Source organism: Ostrinia nubilalis, chromosome 27 (genome assembly GCF_963855985.1).
Source record: "Ostrinia nubilalis chromosome 27, ilOstNubi1.1, whole genome shotgun sequence".
Taxonomy (NCBI): domain Eukaryota; kingdom Metazoa; phylum Arthropoda; class Insecta; order Lepidoptera; family Crambidae; genus Ostrinia; species Ostrinia nubilalis.
Genome location: NC_087114.1, coordinates 4,477,070 through 4,496,011, shown reverse-complemented (window position 1 = coordinate 4,496,011; position 18,942 = coordinate 4,477,070). Strand labels below are relative to the sequence as shown.

The 18,942-nt window shown below is 37.7% G+C and overlaps 1 protein-coding gene across 1 annotated transcript; it reads left to right on the top strand.

Moving 5' to 3' along the window:
• The first annotated feature begins 28 nt into the window (after positions 1–28).
• LOC135084973 (LHFPL tetraspan subfamily member 2 protein) lies at positions 29–6,763 on the top strand. Its single transcript, XM_063979732.1, has 5 exons — positions 29–354; positions 790–908; positions 2,562–2,672; positions 3,442–3,555; positions 4,317–6,763. The coding sequence occupies exons 1-5, from the start codon at positions 179–181 to the stop codon at positions 4,457–4,459; spliced, it is 663 nt and encodes a 220-aa protein (XP_063835802.1). The 5' UTR covers positions 29–178; the 3' UTR covers positions 4,460–6,763.
• Positions 6,764–18,942: the final 12,179 nt, after the last annotated feature.

Here is an 18,942-nt window from a genome sequence, read left to right as displayed (position 1 = left end):
AATAGTTTCAATAAAACTGTCAGAGCTGTCATTTTGTGTAAATGTTTTGCTTGTTGCAGTTGCTGGCTTGCTGCACTTTTAAATTACTTTTATCTAATTTTCTTATAATAAAACTTAATTAGTCTTATCTGCATACATAAATAAACGATTGTTTTATTCAAAAAGTGCTAAAATAAAGATGTGCTACGTGATTATTACCGGGCGCAGCTTAGCGTGGCTACTGCTCAGTGTGGTTGCATTTATGTTAATACTGTCCGGTATTATGACCCCTAAATGGTTGATGGGCCAGCCTGTGATCACTAACGATCTTAATGTGACTTCCTTCTATGTCCCTAGCGTCGGGATTTACAATAGGTAAGTTTGTTGAACTTTACAAAACTTTTCTAACTGGAATCCTAGTTTGTTTCAAAGTAACGAATTTATTATTTTATTTAAATAGCAAGTAATTTACTTAGCAATTTACACATATTCATATTCCATTTAAACGTTTTTAAAGAAAGAAAAAAACACTTACATATTTAGTACCAAGCAAGAAATAAAACAAAAACAATTTATATTTGTGTACAAAACAAATTACAGCACTAAATTAGTTACTAAATTGTAGGTCCTTGAACTGTACTGTATTTTTCTGATTCCTTAGGCCCAGAACAGACGATAAAACACAACTGCAACGAAACTGCAACTGCTAGTTACTTTTGAGTTGCGTCTAAGTTTCTGCCAAAGCGTCCGTTGAGAAACATTATTCACAAAAATTGCATTGTATAAAACTTCACTGTTTTAACTTTCTAGATGCCTACGAATGAGGAATGATATGAACAATTGTGCGTCCTTCTCGTTCTACGGCCTGGCGACTTCAGACACTATCTACCCGAGGCCATGGAAAGCTTCTATGTTCTTTTTATCTTTGTGTAAGTAGTTAAGCTTTTCTTACCTATTCTATTACTGTTATTATTAGACAGGACTCCCGTTGCTGTTTCTTGTGTCTGTTTACTGCCTGTCTCTTGTCCATGTGGCTTGATTTTGTCAGTTATTTCTGTTGCTGCATAAACTTCAGCTCTATACAATACAATATTATTATATATGTTATGGCCAGTTATATTACTCTTTTAAAAGCAGATCTACTTGCCATTATTTATTTATTTACCAGCTTCAACCCATGAAATGAACTAGTATAGCCGAAGGAATGAACTAGTATTGCCGAAGTTAGTAAAGTCTCATCAAAGTTAGCTGGTGCAACAGCCTAAAAGTTTAAAAAAAATCTTATTATTGATGTCTGAAGTATTTAGAATTATTCATCCCATGTTTTAATTAATAGTAATATAATAAAAGGTCACAGACCCTACAATTATTGTAAACAACGTCAATTCAAAACTATGACTCAATATTGACCTGATTTAGTTCCATTCACTGTGTATATCAGTTCTGTATTTCATGTTACGTATTGCTCACTTATTACCATGATGTAAACTCCTTTGTTTAAACCAGGAAGGTTTAAGGAAAAAACATCGTTAAAATAAGGTAAACAGTCATAGTTATGTTTAGTGATTTATTAAATCAAAAACAGAGTTGGCGGTTTGTTTAGCACTCATTATAGGAAAAATAATGAGCATCGGGATGTGTATGTAAAGCATGATTTTTTGGCCTTCTTTCTTGTGCTAATAGAATGCTAATGGACTCCTCTCGTCAACGCGCGTGCTTCCGGCACCGTCAAACCAACAACACGCGTCCTTCCTTGTCTTTAGGCTATGTCGTTTCAGCCAAATGACGTCCACTGCTGGACAAAGGCCTCCCCCAAGGTTTTCCATAGTGAACGGTCCTGCGCTGTCCGCATCCAGGTTCTTCCCGCGACTTTTACAAGATCGTCGGTCCACCTATTAAGAGGCCTGCCCACGCTACGTCTTCCAGCCCGTGGTCGCCACTCAAGAACTTTTCTGCCCCAGCGGCCATCGTCTCTGCGAGCTATGTCGGTCACTTAGGCTATATTATATCAGCATCAGTTCGTCAGAGAGACAAAAATACATTTTAGGGGTCACTCTTTGGACCGTAATATCACAGACCTGGCCATAAACAAAATAAGAAGAAGAAGATAGAGCCTCAATACTCAGGAGCCACTCAAGCAGTTGTGACTCGGGCGGTTGGCAGCACGGTGAAATTTCAATTGACTGTGACTCGGACAATAGTGACTGAGTTTCTTCCGCTGCTTCTTCTCAACACTGGCTCATTTTTGTCCCGAAGCAGCGGTAGGGTTAATACTGGGACGTAAAAGTGCTTTTTAAAAGCCTATTTGCATAAATAAATGAGTTTTATGAATTTTTTTATGTATTGTAAGAGCGGTCCGTGTATGGTCTTACTTCTTCTTCTTCATTTATTGATGGCGATGGACTTGTGTTTTTTCGCCACTGGGGGCTGACTGTTCCGCCAATGTCACGTGCGCAGCTTTTACACAATGTTAAAAATAAAAATAAAAAATAATAATTCAACTGCAAAACTAAGCGGACTTATAATTCTTTATTATGTTTTGTGTCACAAAGTTTTCTTCTATTCTATTCTATTTTCGACAGGTGCAGCGGTGCAGTTTGCGACGGTGTTAACTGGGGTGATGGCGTGTTGCGTACAAGCTGTGTTCAAGAAGAGTGTCGTGTCGCTGTCCGGTGCTACACAAGCTCTTGGAGGTGAATACCATTTTTTCCAATAATACTGTTTTATGTAGTTAACTCCAATAAATTTCTAAATATTAGGTGTATTTGTATCCAGAAGAGTGAAAATCCTGGGGAGGCATTTGACCAGCAGTGGACGTGTAAGAAAAGATAAATGAAATAGAAGACTACATGAGGAATAATTCAGACGACACTGATTACTTTATTCAGTGACAGACTAACTCATCAAGAGCTAGTTAGTAACCTTCGTTCGCTTCAGCCGAAAGACGTCCACTGCTGGACAAAGACCTCCCCCAAGGTTTTCCACAAAGACCGGTCCTGCGCCACCCGCATCCAGGCACCTCCTGCAACCTTCCTGGTCGTCGGTCCACCTAGTGGGAGGCCTGCCCACACTACGTCTTTCGGCTCCATTTAGTACCTAACCTTGAATCAAAATATTGCCTCAGTGTTTAGCTTGCGTGCCGTCGTTTATTACTACGAAACCCTCCTTGTGGATCCGGTTCGTACTTGACTGGTTTTTTATTTATTTAAATCTCTTATGCACTTTGAACATGGCAGAAAAGGTGATCTTAATGCCATAAGGCATTCTCCTCCAGTTAAGCTTTGAGTCAAGTAAAATTATACATTATACATCTTCCTTGTGCTTCAACTACACCAATGCGTGCAGATCGTCATCGCCGGCGCGATCATAGGGAAATGACAGGTCGCGTAAACTGTCATGGGTGGATCGCGCGATCTGTCATTGGCCAATCGATTAATCAGTCGATTTTTTTTAACATTCCAGGTCTTTTCGGAGTGCTGGGTCTGCTCCTATACCCTTGGGGCTGGGGCGCTGACCGAGTGAAACGTCTCTGTGGGGAGTACTCCGAACCTTACATACCTGGCGAGTGCTCTATTGGTAAGTAATAGTTAACACTGAAAATGGTCCTTCAAAATCAAAATTTTATACAGGGTGTTAGGTTAATGGGTATATGAGCCGACACAAGCCCATGTTAACATGGTCATATAAATGGTATGGTGAAGTCAGAAAATTGATATCTTCATTTTAATTATTTTATTTTTCATACAAATCGGATTTTGTAATTTTTTTTTGTATGAAAATTTAAAAAAATAAAATGATGATATCAAATTTCTGACTTCACCATACCATTTATATGCCCATGTTAACATGGGCTAGTGTCGGCTCATATACCAATTTACCAAACACCCTGTATAGTACCCAGGCCCTTTCCAGGGCACTTGTACACGTCTCAAATATAGCTTGCCCTAACACCACTTCAGGACAACATGGGCTGGTACTGAGAAGAATGGCGGAAGAAACTTTTTTTTTATGCATAATAACGCAGGTATTTGACCACAATCGCACCTGATGTTAGGTGGGATGCAGCCTAGGATGGTACATATCTGCCCTACTGAGTCAACTATTTATTGTTATTATTTATCATCTCGCTGTGTGATCTCGGCATAGTAAAATTGAATCACAATTTAAATATTATTACTGACGGGATTGCTACCATGTACCTTAATAATTATTATGTTAGTGACCATGAAAGATTAAAACAATATAAAATTGAATCACTCCCACTTATCCCTGGATGTCGACACACACACGCTACCTTCTTTGAAGTCGATTATAATATTTAACCCTTTGTCTTCCAGGCTGGGCGTTATACGTGACCGCTACGGGTGTAGCACTAGTGTTTCTATCCAGCGCACTATCCAAGACTGCAGCGAAAGCGGCCAACTCGGACAAGGTACAGTTCCAAATGGACGAAGGGAAGCAGCTGATCTGTTTGGCTTGAAAAACATTTGGTATAGTCTGGTCTGCGAGCACGTAGAATTTTGTCCAATGACCCCAAGCTACCCATCCTTATCGCTCGCGCGTAATTATATTGCTGTCGCGACTGTGCGACGGGCGCCCGCAGTGAGTGTGCGAGCGCGACAGCAACATAATTACGCGCGAGCGATAAGGATGGGTAGCTTGAGGTCATTGGACAAAATTCTACGTGCTCACAGACCGGGCTTTAGAATACGCACTGAATTTAAGGTGAGCATAGACTAGAGCATTTCTCTGTAATGTAACGTTCTTATGAATCGTACGAATACAGTGTGATTTTATAGTTGCTTTATTCTGAAACGTCAAGTGGCAAAAATCTAAAACTAAGAACTAGTTAGATAGTAGCGCCCTCCTGACAATGTCGTAACTGGGACGGTTCAATGTTGGACATCTATACCATGAGTTTACATTAGGTGTGCTCGCTAGCGACTGCATAAAAAGATGACATTAAATGTATAAAAGATTGTAGCGGCTACTTTCAAGAACTAAAATCTTCATAGATTTTGGTGATGCACTCGCTAGCAAGCACACCTAACGTAAACTCATGGTAAGCACTCAGGTAAAATTATTTACGTTTGATTCGTGGAAGGGTGACACTGACACTAGAATATTGCATCTTGTTGTTCTGTTACAAGTAAATGCTCTAGTCTATACTCACCTTTAGAGTTTAAAAAAAATACATTTAAAAATGTAACACTGCCAGTATTTTAATGATGACATACTATAGTGACGTCATTGAATAGCAATTAGCATGGTCACTTTAGATTAACTTCTACTATAATCGGTGCTATTGTCTGTAGGAGTCTGACAATTTTTAATTAAATAAATAAATTGATATCGATTGTCGATTGCTCGCTACACTATCGAATTGATAAACGACTATTAATCGATAAGATATGGCTATAAAAATCGATTCAATACATCGATAAAAACGAGACTGCCACAACACTACGATTGACGATTCCAGTGATTTTTTCTCCGATATAAAGAATTTTGCGAGGAAATATTTTTGTCAGTTATTTTTAAAATATTGCTATTTTTATTTATTAATTGATACAGCAAAATTTGGAGGCATACCTACTCTTAGTCCCCAGTGAACCAGTACCTAACTTTTATTACAAAAGAGGTGTTTGTATTTAGAAAATAATATAGTAACTCTGATGATTTATGGTTGTGCGTATCGTCAATCGTAGACTCAAATTATTTGTTCCTCATAATATAGTTGTGAAAAATTTACAAAAAGGCTTAAAAATAAAAGTAACATCAGGGAATAAAACTATTATAGATTAATAAAACAATATACGACTGCCATATAGCGCATTTAGTGGTAGTAAATGCATAAGATCAAGTTGAGCTAGTTATACATATAGGTGTCCCATAGACATTTAAGATGTATTTTCAAATACAAGTTTTTATTCGCGACACGCATCTTCCGCTGTAACGACAATTTCAATGTCTGTAAGCTGGTCTTATTCCCAATGTTAATAATAAAATAAAATTGGTATTTCATAATCTACGGGACACCCTACATGTATACAAGGTTTACACCTTTTCCCCCTGATTTATAAAAAGTTACACCCTTGTTGAACCCTGTTTTAAAGTCACGTTTAGTATGGAAATGTCAGTTTAAAACAGGGTGTAACTTTTTTTTAATAAAGGTTATAAGTTCTTGTAACTCACGAAGGCGAGTGAGCTTACTTAGGTATGTGTGTACGTGTACATGCACATAACGATAGTGTAATGTCTGTCAAAACTTTTGTAAAGCGAACAGTAGCGAGCCACCACACATGTAAAGCTCACTCGCCTTCGTGAGTTGCAATAACTATAAGCTTTTAAAAGAATCTCTAATAATTTATATTATAAGGCGTGCTAATTGTGAATTATCGGCATGCTGTATTACTCAGTTATTGTATAACTAATACTATTTTTATTTGACGACACTGCGATGTCGTCTAAGGCTTATTTCTAGGTTTAAGATAATTATTTTATTCCAAAGTATTTTGAACTCAATTTGGCTATTGCCATCACTATTTTGTGATTATCATTTCTCATTTCTCTTCGGTATTTTTAGATTTTTCTCATTTTTAGTTTTGAGCTTTTTTTATATTATGTGTTTTTCACCCTATATGACTATTGTCATAATGTACTAAAAATAGAGTGCTAGATTCATTTCATTAAATTGTTCACTATATTATGTACAAAAGGTTACTATTGTAGCTTTGGACTGTTATGTCTTCCAGTGTTTTATACATATTACAGTAACTTTTATTATACACTAGCGGCCGCCCGCGACTTCGTACGCGTGGATCCCGTTTTACCCCCTTCTTCTATCTTACGCGGTTTAGATTTTTTCATACAAATGTTTTTTCCCGCTAACTCCCGTTCCCGTGGGAACTTTGCAATATCCTGTTGTAACTAAGCTTTAAGTTGACTGAGATACCTGCATGCCAAATTTCAAGCGTCTAACTTAAGCGGTTTAGATTTTTTCATACAAATGTTTTTTTCCCGCTAACTCCCGTTCCCGTGGGAATTTTGCAATATCCTGTTGTAACTAAGCTTTAAATTTACTAAAATACCTGCATGCCAAATTTCAAGCGTCTAACTTAAGCGGTTTAGATTTTTCACACAAAAGGATTTTCCCGCTAATTCCCGTTCCCGTGGGAATTCCTAAGTATACTATAACCTGCCCAGGAGTATGAAGAATAATTGTACTAAGTTTCGTTAAAATCCGTCGAGTAGTTTTTGTTTCTATAAGGAACATACAGACAGACAGACAGACAGAAAGACAGACAGACAAAAATTTTACTGATTGCATTTTTGGCATCAGTATCGATCACTAATCACCCCCTGATAGTTACTTTGAAAATATATATGTACAGAATTGACCTCTCTACAGATTTATTATAAGTATAGATTAAACATTTTATATACTTTTGCTTTTCTAAAGGCAGTTTTTGTATGCTACCGCTATGTATTTTTGACAAATGTATTTCATTGTAACCCTATATAGAATTATATTTTGTAGAGTGATTTATCAAAGATTTGAACTGAATGAATACTCATGTGGCATATATTTGATATTACTAATGTACCTTAAGATTTTATGTATTATTTTAATTTATGTTTAAGATCTATGTGTAAATTACAATTTAAATAATTTTGTAGTATAATATTTACATTAGTCTTTAAATTGATAGACTAGATTTTTTAAACCTTATCATGAAGATGTAAAGTTCAACATTCTCTACTAAATATTGTTAAATAAGGTACAGTCGCATTAATAAATTGTGCCTCGTTCAATATTGAATCTTATACTAAAGCTATAAAGTTTATTGTATACTCATCATAATACTACTTCATGTCGAATCAGCTGACTATACTGCCTACTATACAAACGTGCATTTAGTCACAATGTTACTAAGTAATAAATAATACTATTATTAATTATATTTTGTATATCAAATTATATTGTATTTTGTGTCTGTATTTTATATAAAATTATACAATTTTGACTGAATTATTTCGTTGTTCTTTTTAATGTTCGTATTCACAAATTATGTATGTACGACAGAAAATCAAACTATACCTCATTCAAACACGTCATCTGCTCTCCTCTCCGCTTTGGTGGAAACCAGTTTTAGATCCAGTTTTGCAGGATAGGATAGGCAGGCAAAACTATTTGAAATTAGAACGAATCGGTTCTTAGCAAGACGCTGCAAAACGGATGTCCGTGTGAAGTGAACTTAAATATGACACGTACCTAAATGGGATGCTGCAAAACACGGGATTCTCCGTGGCAACAAGCCTTTAATAATAACATTCACAAGAACATGCCGTTTGCAGTGTCGATTAGTTCGAACTTCAAGCACACACTGTCTTGTGCTTGAGCTCAAAGTTGCACAGCGTGCTATAGAGAGGGTTATGCTCGGTGTTTCTTTACGAGATCAAATCAGAAATGAGGAGATATATGTGGACCAACATCATAAATGTAGCAGGAAGGCGCTGGACGCAGGCCTCTACCAACCGGACAGCATGGAAAGCATTGGGGGAGGCCTATGTTCAGCAGTGGACGTCCTATGGCTGAGATGATGATGACTGTCTTGTGTGTTCACACGACAGTCCAGTTTTGCGGGCGGGATCAGGATCCCTATAATGCAGGCATTAGCTGGATTGCAATGGGAATAGGCTCTTAGTGGCAAAATCCTGTGACTGCCTTTTTTCATCACTGCGCCACTACGCCATCGGTGTCTGAAATGAAATAAAAATCTTGAGCATACAATATTACAAAAACATTTTCACTTCAAATCAACATCAATAACAAGCATGGGAAACGAGAAGTCCTTCAAACTGTCCACCATGTTGAAAAATAAAATTCAAAATGGCGCCTAACCGCCTACAGCGAAGCGTTAATTAAATATTTAAGCCCTACTTATGGGTAATTTCGCATTGTCCGTTTTGATCATTAGTACAATGGGAATAAGAGTCACAATAGTTGTCGTATGGTGTCCCCAACAGCTATTAGTAGTTGAAACTTTAAAAGCATAGTGCAGGAATGGTACGGTAGGTTTGGTCTTGAGTGAAAAGCCCATGATTTGAAACGATGTACTTAACCCTTACAAACCCGGTCGAGTAACTGCGCACTTGGCAGCCGTGACGTCACATCGACGGTCTGGTACCGACGGTGCGAATGTGAGGTGTGTGGAAATTCAACCAGTTATAGGGCTGAAGAAATTCTTACTAAGTAAGTACATTATAAGTATACCTACAGCTAACTGAGCACCGCGCTGGACTGCGATTCCCTCCCGCACAGCTCCCCGCATTCACCCTGGCCGTATCAGAGCGCCAATGGTGACGTCAAGGCTGCCAGGTGCTCAGTTAAGTAACTCGACCGGGTTGTAATATCCGAAATTTTTCTTTCACGACGACATCTCTATACCTACCTACTTACCTATACATTCATCATCATCATCATTTCAGCCACAGGACGTCCACTGCTGAACATAGGCCTCTCCCAAGGACTTCCACATCGCACGGTTGGTAGCGGCCTGCATCCAGCGCCTTCTTTATCAGGTTGTCGGTCCACCTTTTGGGTGGACGTCACACGCTGCGTTTTCCGGTACGTGGCCTCCACTCCAGAACCTTGCTGCCCCATTGGCCGTCAGGTTTAAGCCTCTTAGAGAAGCTCAAAGTTGCACAGCGTGCTATGGAAAGGGCTATGCTCGGTGTTTCTTTATGAGATCCGTAAACGAACTAGTCACTGATATAGCCCGACGGATTAGCAAGCTGAAGTGGCAATCGGCAGGGCACATAGTACCTACCTACATTATACTACAATTTTTCAAGTTAATTCATAACACGGCTCTACTGACGGTTCCTACATTACGTTTCCATTGTATGACCTTCTGCCATAGAACTATTAAGTATTTCTTCTTGAAGTCACTTATCTACTTTTCCTTGCAAATTGAGTCTTGAATTTACAAACAACTAAATGGCGTCTGATTCATACAATGATATATTAAGTATGTAAAGGTTTTTTAGTTTACCTATATTTTAATAGATTTTTCCTATTTCTTTCGGTTTATCAGAGCCCTTTCACGGTGATCCAGTTTTGCAGGATCCAGTCCATTTGTACCCTTTGCACCACCGGCCTGCACCACTGGTGGTGCAAAGGGTATTTTTAAATTCCTCTTGCACCACCAACAAATAGTGCTGTGCTACCATCGACTGTAAAACTAGTAGTAGACTGTAAAATACTTAATAATTTAATTGTTATAAATAAATCAAAACCTTCCTAAAAGTTTTAATTTGTGTGTGTGTAAGTGCCTATAAACATTTCACTTCAGACCCACGATACCCCGGGCCTACCTACATCCTACATACAACGAATAAAGTACCAGGGCAACATAACCATAAAGGAGCTATTTTATGATACATGTTTATTTCTCGGGTCAACCAAGAAGAATTTGATATAGCTCCTTTATGATTATGTTGCCCTGGTACTTTAGGAATATTATTCGTTGTATGTAGGTAAATGGTTGTTATTAATTTTTATGTTATGTTGTCAAATCTGTCCAGTAGTTTCGGAGCCTATTCAGTACAAACAAACAAACAATCAAATCTTTCCTCTTTATAATATTAAAATATTATATGATTATAGATAATCGTTTTACAGTTAATGGTAGGGCGGCACTATTGGTGGTGCAAAAGGGATTAAAAAATACCCTTTGCACCACCAGTGGTGCAGGCCGGTGGTGCAAAGGGTACAAAAGGGATCCAGTAATGCTGAATCCCTAAAAACTGGACGACCGGACCATACTTGACTGTCTTGTGACAAGTGGTGTGTTCGAAATTCGAATTCCTAATTCGAACGGATCGGTTTAGTTGCGGGACTATGCAAACGGGATGCTTAGGTAAACCGGATCCTGCAAAAAATGGGATTTCCCCGTAGGAAAGAGCCCTCACAGTGTGTGTTATTGAAAAAACATAACCCTCCTTCTGGCGCAGTCGGGTAATGAGCAGGAATATTAAAGTTATTTAAAATATTCTTCTGAATTATTGTGAGAGCAATAATCATCGTTGTTGTAAGACAAATGAAAAATTATTGCTTAATGCATTTATGATATCAGACAGATAATAAATAAGGTCGAAAAATTACGGGCTATTAACATTTTTCGGGCAATTTTACTCAAAAATGCTTCAGAAACGTTTAAAATCTATTCTATTATAAATCATCAGACACATCCGATTTAATCGAGAAAAAGTTCAGATTTATATTCGACGATACAATCGATCAATCAAATGTTTTTTTCTAAACAAAACGATTCCGATTATCTCACACATTTTCAACTCTTTACATTCTTTCACAAGGTTTCTTTTGGTTTGCAGCACGAATACTAGTATATCAATCACGAGAGAGTAGTGATTACAGTGGAACTTACCTCGGGGTAGTCGGTGTTCGGTGCGTCGAGGTATCAATCAAATTGTCGTCTATTTTTCCAACGATTGAGATTCCTTACTGATTTTACCTGCATTTGTATCACAACACACATCGGCATAGTTAGTTAGTTTTTCAGGTCAATCGAAACCTACTTAGTCTCTTGATTGGGCCATCGCAAATACTTATTAGATCGCAAATACAGTGTGAGTCACGTTAAAGTGTACATATGAAAATAGATGAAACTAGACCTATTTTTTTGAGATTTTTTTAAATTTTTTATAGTTTTTTTTTTCTCCCAATTACTTATTGTAAAGAAAACTTATTAACTGTTAAACTAAGCGGTATATCCTGATAAAATAAAAACAGTAATAATGCTAAATAACAGGCGATACTAAAAAAATACATTAAATACACAAAAAAGCCCAACAAATAATAAAAAATGATATTTTTTGAAAAAAATCTGATTTTAAATTTGTGTTTTTTTGGTTATTTGATAAATTTATCCAATAAATGCCCCTATAACCCGTGGTTTTTATAACTTTGTATTATTCTCTATCCCTATCACAACGTTATATAGCACACGATTCATTGACGAGTAGTGTAGTTAAGACTCACATAAATATACTTAGGTATTTAATTAGTTGCTCTACAGTTTTCCCAAACGTTGGTCTCAAGTTCTCAAAACCACTCGTCCAACGTTTGATTGGAATAATATTCGGAACTGACAAGCTAACCTAACCTAACCTAAAACTAGCTCGGAAAAGCCAGTGTTTGTACCTAATGCGGACGGACGATAGGTAACATACCACAGTCACGGGTAAGTATAAATCGTAGTTCAAATTTTTAAATTCAAAGTCTTCGCAAAATCGCACTAAGTAATCGAGTAATTTCAAAGTCAAAGTCAACATCTTTATTTGTACTTATAAACTACTAGCGGCCGCCCGCGACTTCGTACGCGTGGACCCCGTTTTACCCCCTTAGGAGTGAAGTTTCTTTTTTTTTTGGGCTTTCCCGGAAATTATTCGAACTTTTCTCGCAGTAAAAACTATCCTTGGACTTCAATGAACATTTAAAAAAAAGATTTGGTAAAATTAGTCCAGGCGTTGTTGAGTTAACACATTTTGCGATGAATATTTATATTCTATAGATTTAAATATTAGCTTACTTTAGTAGAGTAACTCGCTTTTAGTAGGTAATTAAACTACTAGCTACATACCTACAGACCTTGGAGTACAAGCATTGTACCCTGTCTAAACCTAGCTTAACGCGTGCACGCGCAGCGCCATACGTCAGCCGCGCCAATAGCAAGCCGGCGGCCAGTCACGACCGGCAGCTTTGTTCCTTTTTTGAATCTGACAGCTTATGTATGCCCTACAAAGGTATGAGGTATGTGGGTACATAATGTGCTTTCGAAAGGATATGTTTATGTATTATACCTTGGTTGTATTGGGGACAGGGCGCCGAGGCAAGTGCCTTTTGGTGCTACAATCACTAGGTGAGTTAGGTTTCTAACGATGCTTTAACATCAAGCTCTACCTACATGGATATAAATACAATAATACACCATTTAGAAAGAAGAAAGGAAAAGGTACTGAGCAGTGCTACCTGAGGTGGAATTGTGTAAAGCAATCGTTATCATTTGACAGTTCATAACGTACGATTATTCTGTCAAACGCTTTGTATAGCTGACTATCGTACGTTATGGACTGTCAAATGATTACGATTGCTTTACACAATTCCACCTCTGGTTGCGCATCTCGATACCATTGCAATGGGGCCCTGCTCAGTAACGTTTTAGTCCAGATTGTGATAACTGAAGTACCTCTACTGGTGACTGACATTTCGAGCTGTATATGTCTGAGATTGTACAAGAAAGTACACGAGTGTACAAGAAAGGCTGCAATGCGGGAGGAATGGCGACGGATTGTGAAGCTTGCCACCAGACCAGGTGTGATGACCACGACCACTGCCAAGAGTGTAGCGACGAAGAAGAAGTGTTGGATATTGATAGTTTGAAACCTAACCACAGCTTCGTAATGCTAGCTAGCACATTTTTACTGCAAAATCGCAGCTACACGTATTAAGTATTTTACAATTGTTTTACCAGAGAGCTTCATCAATCGTTGTTTTACTACATCATCATGATCATGATCATCATCATCATTTCAGCCACAGGACGTCCACTGCTGAACATAGGCCTCCCCCAATGACTTCCACATCGCACGGTTGGTAGCGGCCTGCATCCAGCGCCTTCTTGCTACCTTTATCAGGTCGTCGGTCCACCTTGTGGGTGGACGTCACACGCTGCGTTTTCCGGTACGCGGCTTCCATTCCAGAACCTTGCTGCCCCATCGGCCGTCAGTTCTGCGTACTATATGCCCTGCCCACTGCCACTTCAGCTTGCTAATCCGTCGGGCTATGTCAGCGACTTTAGTTCGTTTACTACATAGATCAGTTAATTTGAAACTTGCTTGCCAACAAACGAGCTTGCCAAAAATTCCATATTTCACCAGAATCTAAAATACAAAACAATGATATAATCAAAGCACTACCCTGGAATTTGGGTCCATTCATCAAAAAATCCAAATGCAATATGTAATTGGTCAGTTTCGCGAGTCTAAACCAACTTGTGAAGGTATACCCTGATTGGTGGATATCTGCTGCATACATGTGCTACGGTGACCATGGGTTCAGATTCTCTTGGATAATGATACCGGTCAATATGGTTGTAGGGCAGCGGAGTTGTTTGTTGATGTTGTTGATTGAAAGGCCGTGTTTCACTAATTAAGTTTATTGCCAGGTCTGCACAGTTTAAAATAATACAGCACAATCACAAGTGTATCTAATGGCCGGAGTACGAAACGCTACTGGGCGCGATGGCGCTCAAATACAAACGTCACACACAAGACCGAACGAATGAAAGAATGAATGAGTTTTAGTGTTGGAACCCAACAATGGTACATGAATGATTGGGGAAAGCCTATGTGCAATGGACGTCCTGTGACTGAAATGATGATGATGAATGTCGGGACAGCCTCACACCCACAACAAGGAAGGACAGTGATGATCAGGCTGAAAAGGGAAGTTTGATCACCTCTACAGAATATACATTTATTATCTTATCTCCAACTGCTGGAACAAAAAAAATTAAGTAAGTATGTTAATTACAGTTTTGTCAGGGCGACAGACGTAGATAAATGGTGGTAGCTAGCCAGGCGGTCTTAGAACAAGCCCTATCACCATAGATAACATCACACCACTAACCCCGAAACCTTTGGGTCTGAATCCATGGCGGCAGCTAAAATAAATATCTGAAATTAATATTAGCTACTTATTTTCTTTCTGTTTTCTATTGGTCTAGTTGAGAAGCGTCTGTTCAAAGGAGGCTATTTTCACTTTGGACGAATATGTGGCTATTTTAGAATCAGTTTCAGTGTCTATAAAGTTGTGTAGAGATTTTACAGTGCGTTCATAAGATAACGATTCGTGTTTTTGACGAATATTCTTTTTTCACGATTCAATTTTCCATCCGTCATGACGTCTCGAGTTTTTTGATGAATACGGATCCCGTGTAGTGAAACATTGTTTGAAATAGCCTTTTCTGAACAGGTTCTTCAGTTAGAGAAGGTACCATTGATCCTTCAAAATGCCCACGTCTGGTCACCCCACTCCCCGCCACCGCTGCACCGTGAGAACGGAATCGAACCCCCTATAATCAACCAATCGCAACGCCGCAATTACCATGCATTCGCTTATGTACTAATGTGGATTGTAATTAAAAGGCAAGGTTTTTGAGCCCTCACTGACCTCAGCAGGGGTCAATGTGGGATTAGTGGTTACAATATGGCAGTTCGTTCGTTCGTCTCAGCTGAATGACGCCCACAGCTGGACAAAGGTCTCCCCCAAGGATTTTCACAACGATTCAAAAATGGCAGTGCCTACTGCCTATTTGGCAAATGGTGCTACATCCTAAGAGCCAAATCTTGGTCAATTGATTATTTTTTTATCCACAACAAAGTAGCTTTTGGCCTGCATCTCACATTGATGATCAGGCAGAAGGCGGAAACGAACTCTATCTAATACAACAATGCTGGTAACTTGTTGTTATGGCAACAGACTTAAGTAAAATGTTAGGGGATTAGGTACCTAAACTAGCCTGGTGGATTTACAACAAGCCCTACTAACCAAATCGAACAGAAAAATCACATTTACCGCAATAAAGTGATACTACGAGTACCTACCTACTTACATATTCTATTCTTTAAAAAACAATTTGTGTCAATTCGATAGTTAAAATAACTAGGGATATAAGGGTGTAAGGGTCCCAGTGTTCAATGATTGAAAGTTTTCCGAAAATTAAACAATCATACACTTCACTGTTACCTATTCTTGATTGTGACGTTTCAGAATACAATGTAGACACATCAGACCAAATTATAGAAAAACTAGCGGCCGCCCCCGACTTCGTACGCGTGGACCCCATTTTGCAAAATCCCGTCTTAGTGAGCACCTGCGTTCTAAAAGGAACCCCCATGCAAAATTTGAGACTCCTAGCACTTGTAGTGTCTGAGATTTCGGTGATAAGTGAGTGAGTCAATCAGTGACCTTTCGCTTTTATAGATCCTATAGATTACAACTACCTTACTGTACTGTTAGGTATATACATAATTATAATACACTTTAGTTAGACTGTCTAATAATATTATTAATGTTTTCTAAGCAATAACTTTCAGTGTCCATTTAATTGTCTCATTACGATAATTTAACACTGCACTTCCGGTTTGTGATCTCATGTTGTGATTTGTAGTGTTGTATTAAATTAAAATCAAAACAGTAAAATGTTAATATCAATTTTATTTAAAATAATGATTAATTACAATATTTTTAGAACATTGTTGTAATAATAAATAATTTATATCAAAATGCGCCGGGGTTTCCGCTTCCGATCACACTGTAGCGAAAACCACGTTAGCATTTTGTGAATAATGGCGGGCAGTCGTTGGTGAACTATCGTGTCGAACGGACTACTCTACCGAAATGTTATTGTGTAATACCGATGCGTAATACTGTTGTGCAAGTTATTCAATAAATACTGTCAAAAGCATCAACCAGCGTTTGAACTTAAAAGGACGACAAAAGTACATATCCAGTGTACTCAAGGGCAATAACATTCTTAACGCGATCTGTACCTACGTAGTAAAATGTTACCGAATCCGTTACTCGAGTGTGGCTTGACCACACCACCCTCATCTACCTATTTATTACCAGTACTCAAGGAAAAATCATTCAAATTATTAGTTACGAGTAGCTAAGTAGTACCGTCAGCAAAAACTTGTTAGTTTGTAGCATAATAATTAAGGTAAATTAAAATACTCAAGTCTCCCTGACCCGTCCACCCAAGATGACTAGACAAGATGGACCGACGACCTCATAAAGGTAGCAGGAAGGCGCTGGATGCATTTTCTGCATTTTTGCAAAGTTAAGTGGTAGTGGACCGACCATATCTATAGCAGACGATGACGAAACTGATGAAAAGTGGAACGGGTTCATAAATGAAATTAGACCACATGCAAAGGAAATGTAGGATGCTCACCTGCTCGATAGACTGATGGCCTGAAGAAGATGGCAGCTAGGTGAAAACTATGTGCTATGTGCTATGTGGCACTCCAGTCAGTAGACGCCATGTTCTGAAATGACAATGATGAATGATCATACATTATTAGATAGAACTTCATCACTTAAAAAGATGGCTTTCTTTAAATTAATGTGTGTGCGGAAAACGAAATATAGTAAGTACCTACATAACATTTTTCAATTGAAGTTTTCCAAAAAGAAAAAAATAGTTGGTTCAAAACTAGTTTATTTTATGTAATTTTGTTAATAGTCACGTACTTATTATGTACCTTTAAGTCCCTAAACTAAAGGAAAAGTTTTTTCTATTTCGCTGCCAGTACAAACTTAGCAAGGGGAAATAAGTAGTAAAAAGCTAAGCTTTTTTGCCTTAAAAAATTCAAGATTTTACTATCGATTGAACCACAAACGTCTCTACCTTCATTTCCCATCGAGTTCATTTTGCAATGTTCTTTGTATTTAGTTTTTTAATAAACCCTAGATTCTCATCCTAGATTTCAACATAATTATTTTGGTATATTAAATGACTGAAAATGTTCGGTTTCCGTTTTTCTACCATTTTACAATGATTCAAAATCACTCCTTTTTATCATAAAATATGTATAAATTTAAACGAAAATTTAAAAATAAAAATTCATAGTTAAGTATAAAATAAATTTAAAATTTTTAGCACTAAATAAGTACATTGTTACATTAAAAATTTAAATATAATGATCTCTTTGTCAGCTAACTTTCAATCTCACTTTCAATATGATTGTAGGTATGACTTTTTAAATTATTTTCACTTTAATTTCAGTAGAAATATATTTCGTGCTTTATTCAACATAAAATATCATCAATTCTTTGAAATAAATGTAGATACCTAGCCATGCTTAATCAGAGTTCTTTTTTTGGTTAATTCATTTTGATCAAACCGTAAAGTATGTTCACACTTTTTATTTCCCCCACAACATAGCAGCTGCAAAAGAAAACTAAGTATTCTTGCACCAATAAATCTCGCGTCCGAGTGAGTAATGCTGACGTGTTCGCGGGTTCGATTCCCGTAATCATCCCCTGGGGCATGGAATTAGGGACAATTAAAAAATCCGATCCTTCAGTCAATTTTCGTTTCGGACTGAGGTTAGTTTTTTTTGGATGGTTTAGTATTTTTACGTGTGTTTTGTGAGGTATAAATTTTATTTGAATTTGTATTTGATAGCCGTTTACCGCCACGGTGACCGTATAGATTTTTATATTAAACTATTTCATTACAAATAAATAGGTAGATAAATAAGTAAAAAACTCTTTCCCAATGAAAGTCAATTAGAAAAGTTAGGTAAAACGTATTATTAGGTTAAAATATAAAACAGAAACTGAAATCATGTTTTTAATTTTTTTTATCTACTACGAGAAAGCTCTTGGCCTGATCAGGCCGAAGGTGGAAGCGAGCTTCACCCGGAATCCTCAACCACAGAGGAACTGGTTATCTTACCTCCAACTGTCGGAACAACAATGCTGTTTAGGTAACAATGATACTATGGGGACAGACTTAGTAATTTTTCATACTTACCTAGGTACTTAATTATTATTTACTATTATGTAAGTAATACTGAAAAGGTAAAGGAAAAACACAAAGGTAGCAGGAAAGCGCTGGATGCAGGCCGCTACCAACCGGTCATTGTGGAAATCATTGGGGGAGGCCTATGTTCAGCTGTGGACATCCTATGGCTGAAATGAAGATGATTATATTGAAAAGTCTTATTTAGTTTTTGAGTACAAAGCTTTGCTATTTTAGGGTTTTAGTGTCTATAGTCGCTCGTTCCTACTAGGTACTACCTACACGTTAAGCAACTCTTGTGTAGCCAGGATCAACAGTTAGGTTTTCCAAAACCAACCAATGA

Excerpts from the sequence above, each read along its gene's own strand:
- LOC135084973 (XM_063979732.1), top strand. The coding sequence starts at position 179 with ATGTGCTACGTGATTATTACCGGGCGCAGCTTAGCGTGGCTACTGCTC. Across the intron at positions 355-789 it reads AGCGTCGGGATTTACAATAG|ATGCCTACGAATGAGGAATG; the intron begins GTAAGTTTGTTG and ends TTAACTTTCTAG. Across the intron at positions 3,556-4,316 it reads ACCTGGCGAGTGCTCTATTG|GCTGGGCGTTATACGTGACC; the intron begins GTAAGTAATAGT and ends TTTGTCTTCCAG.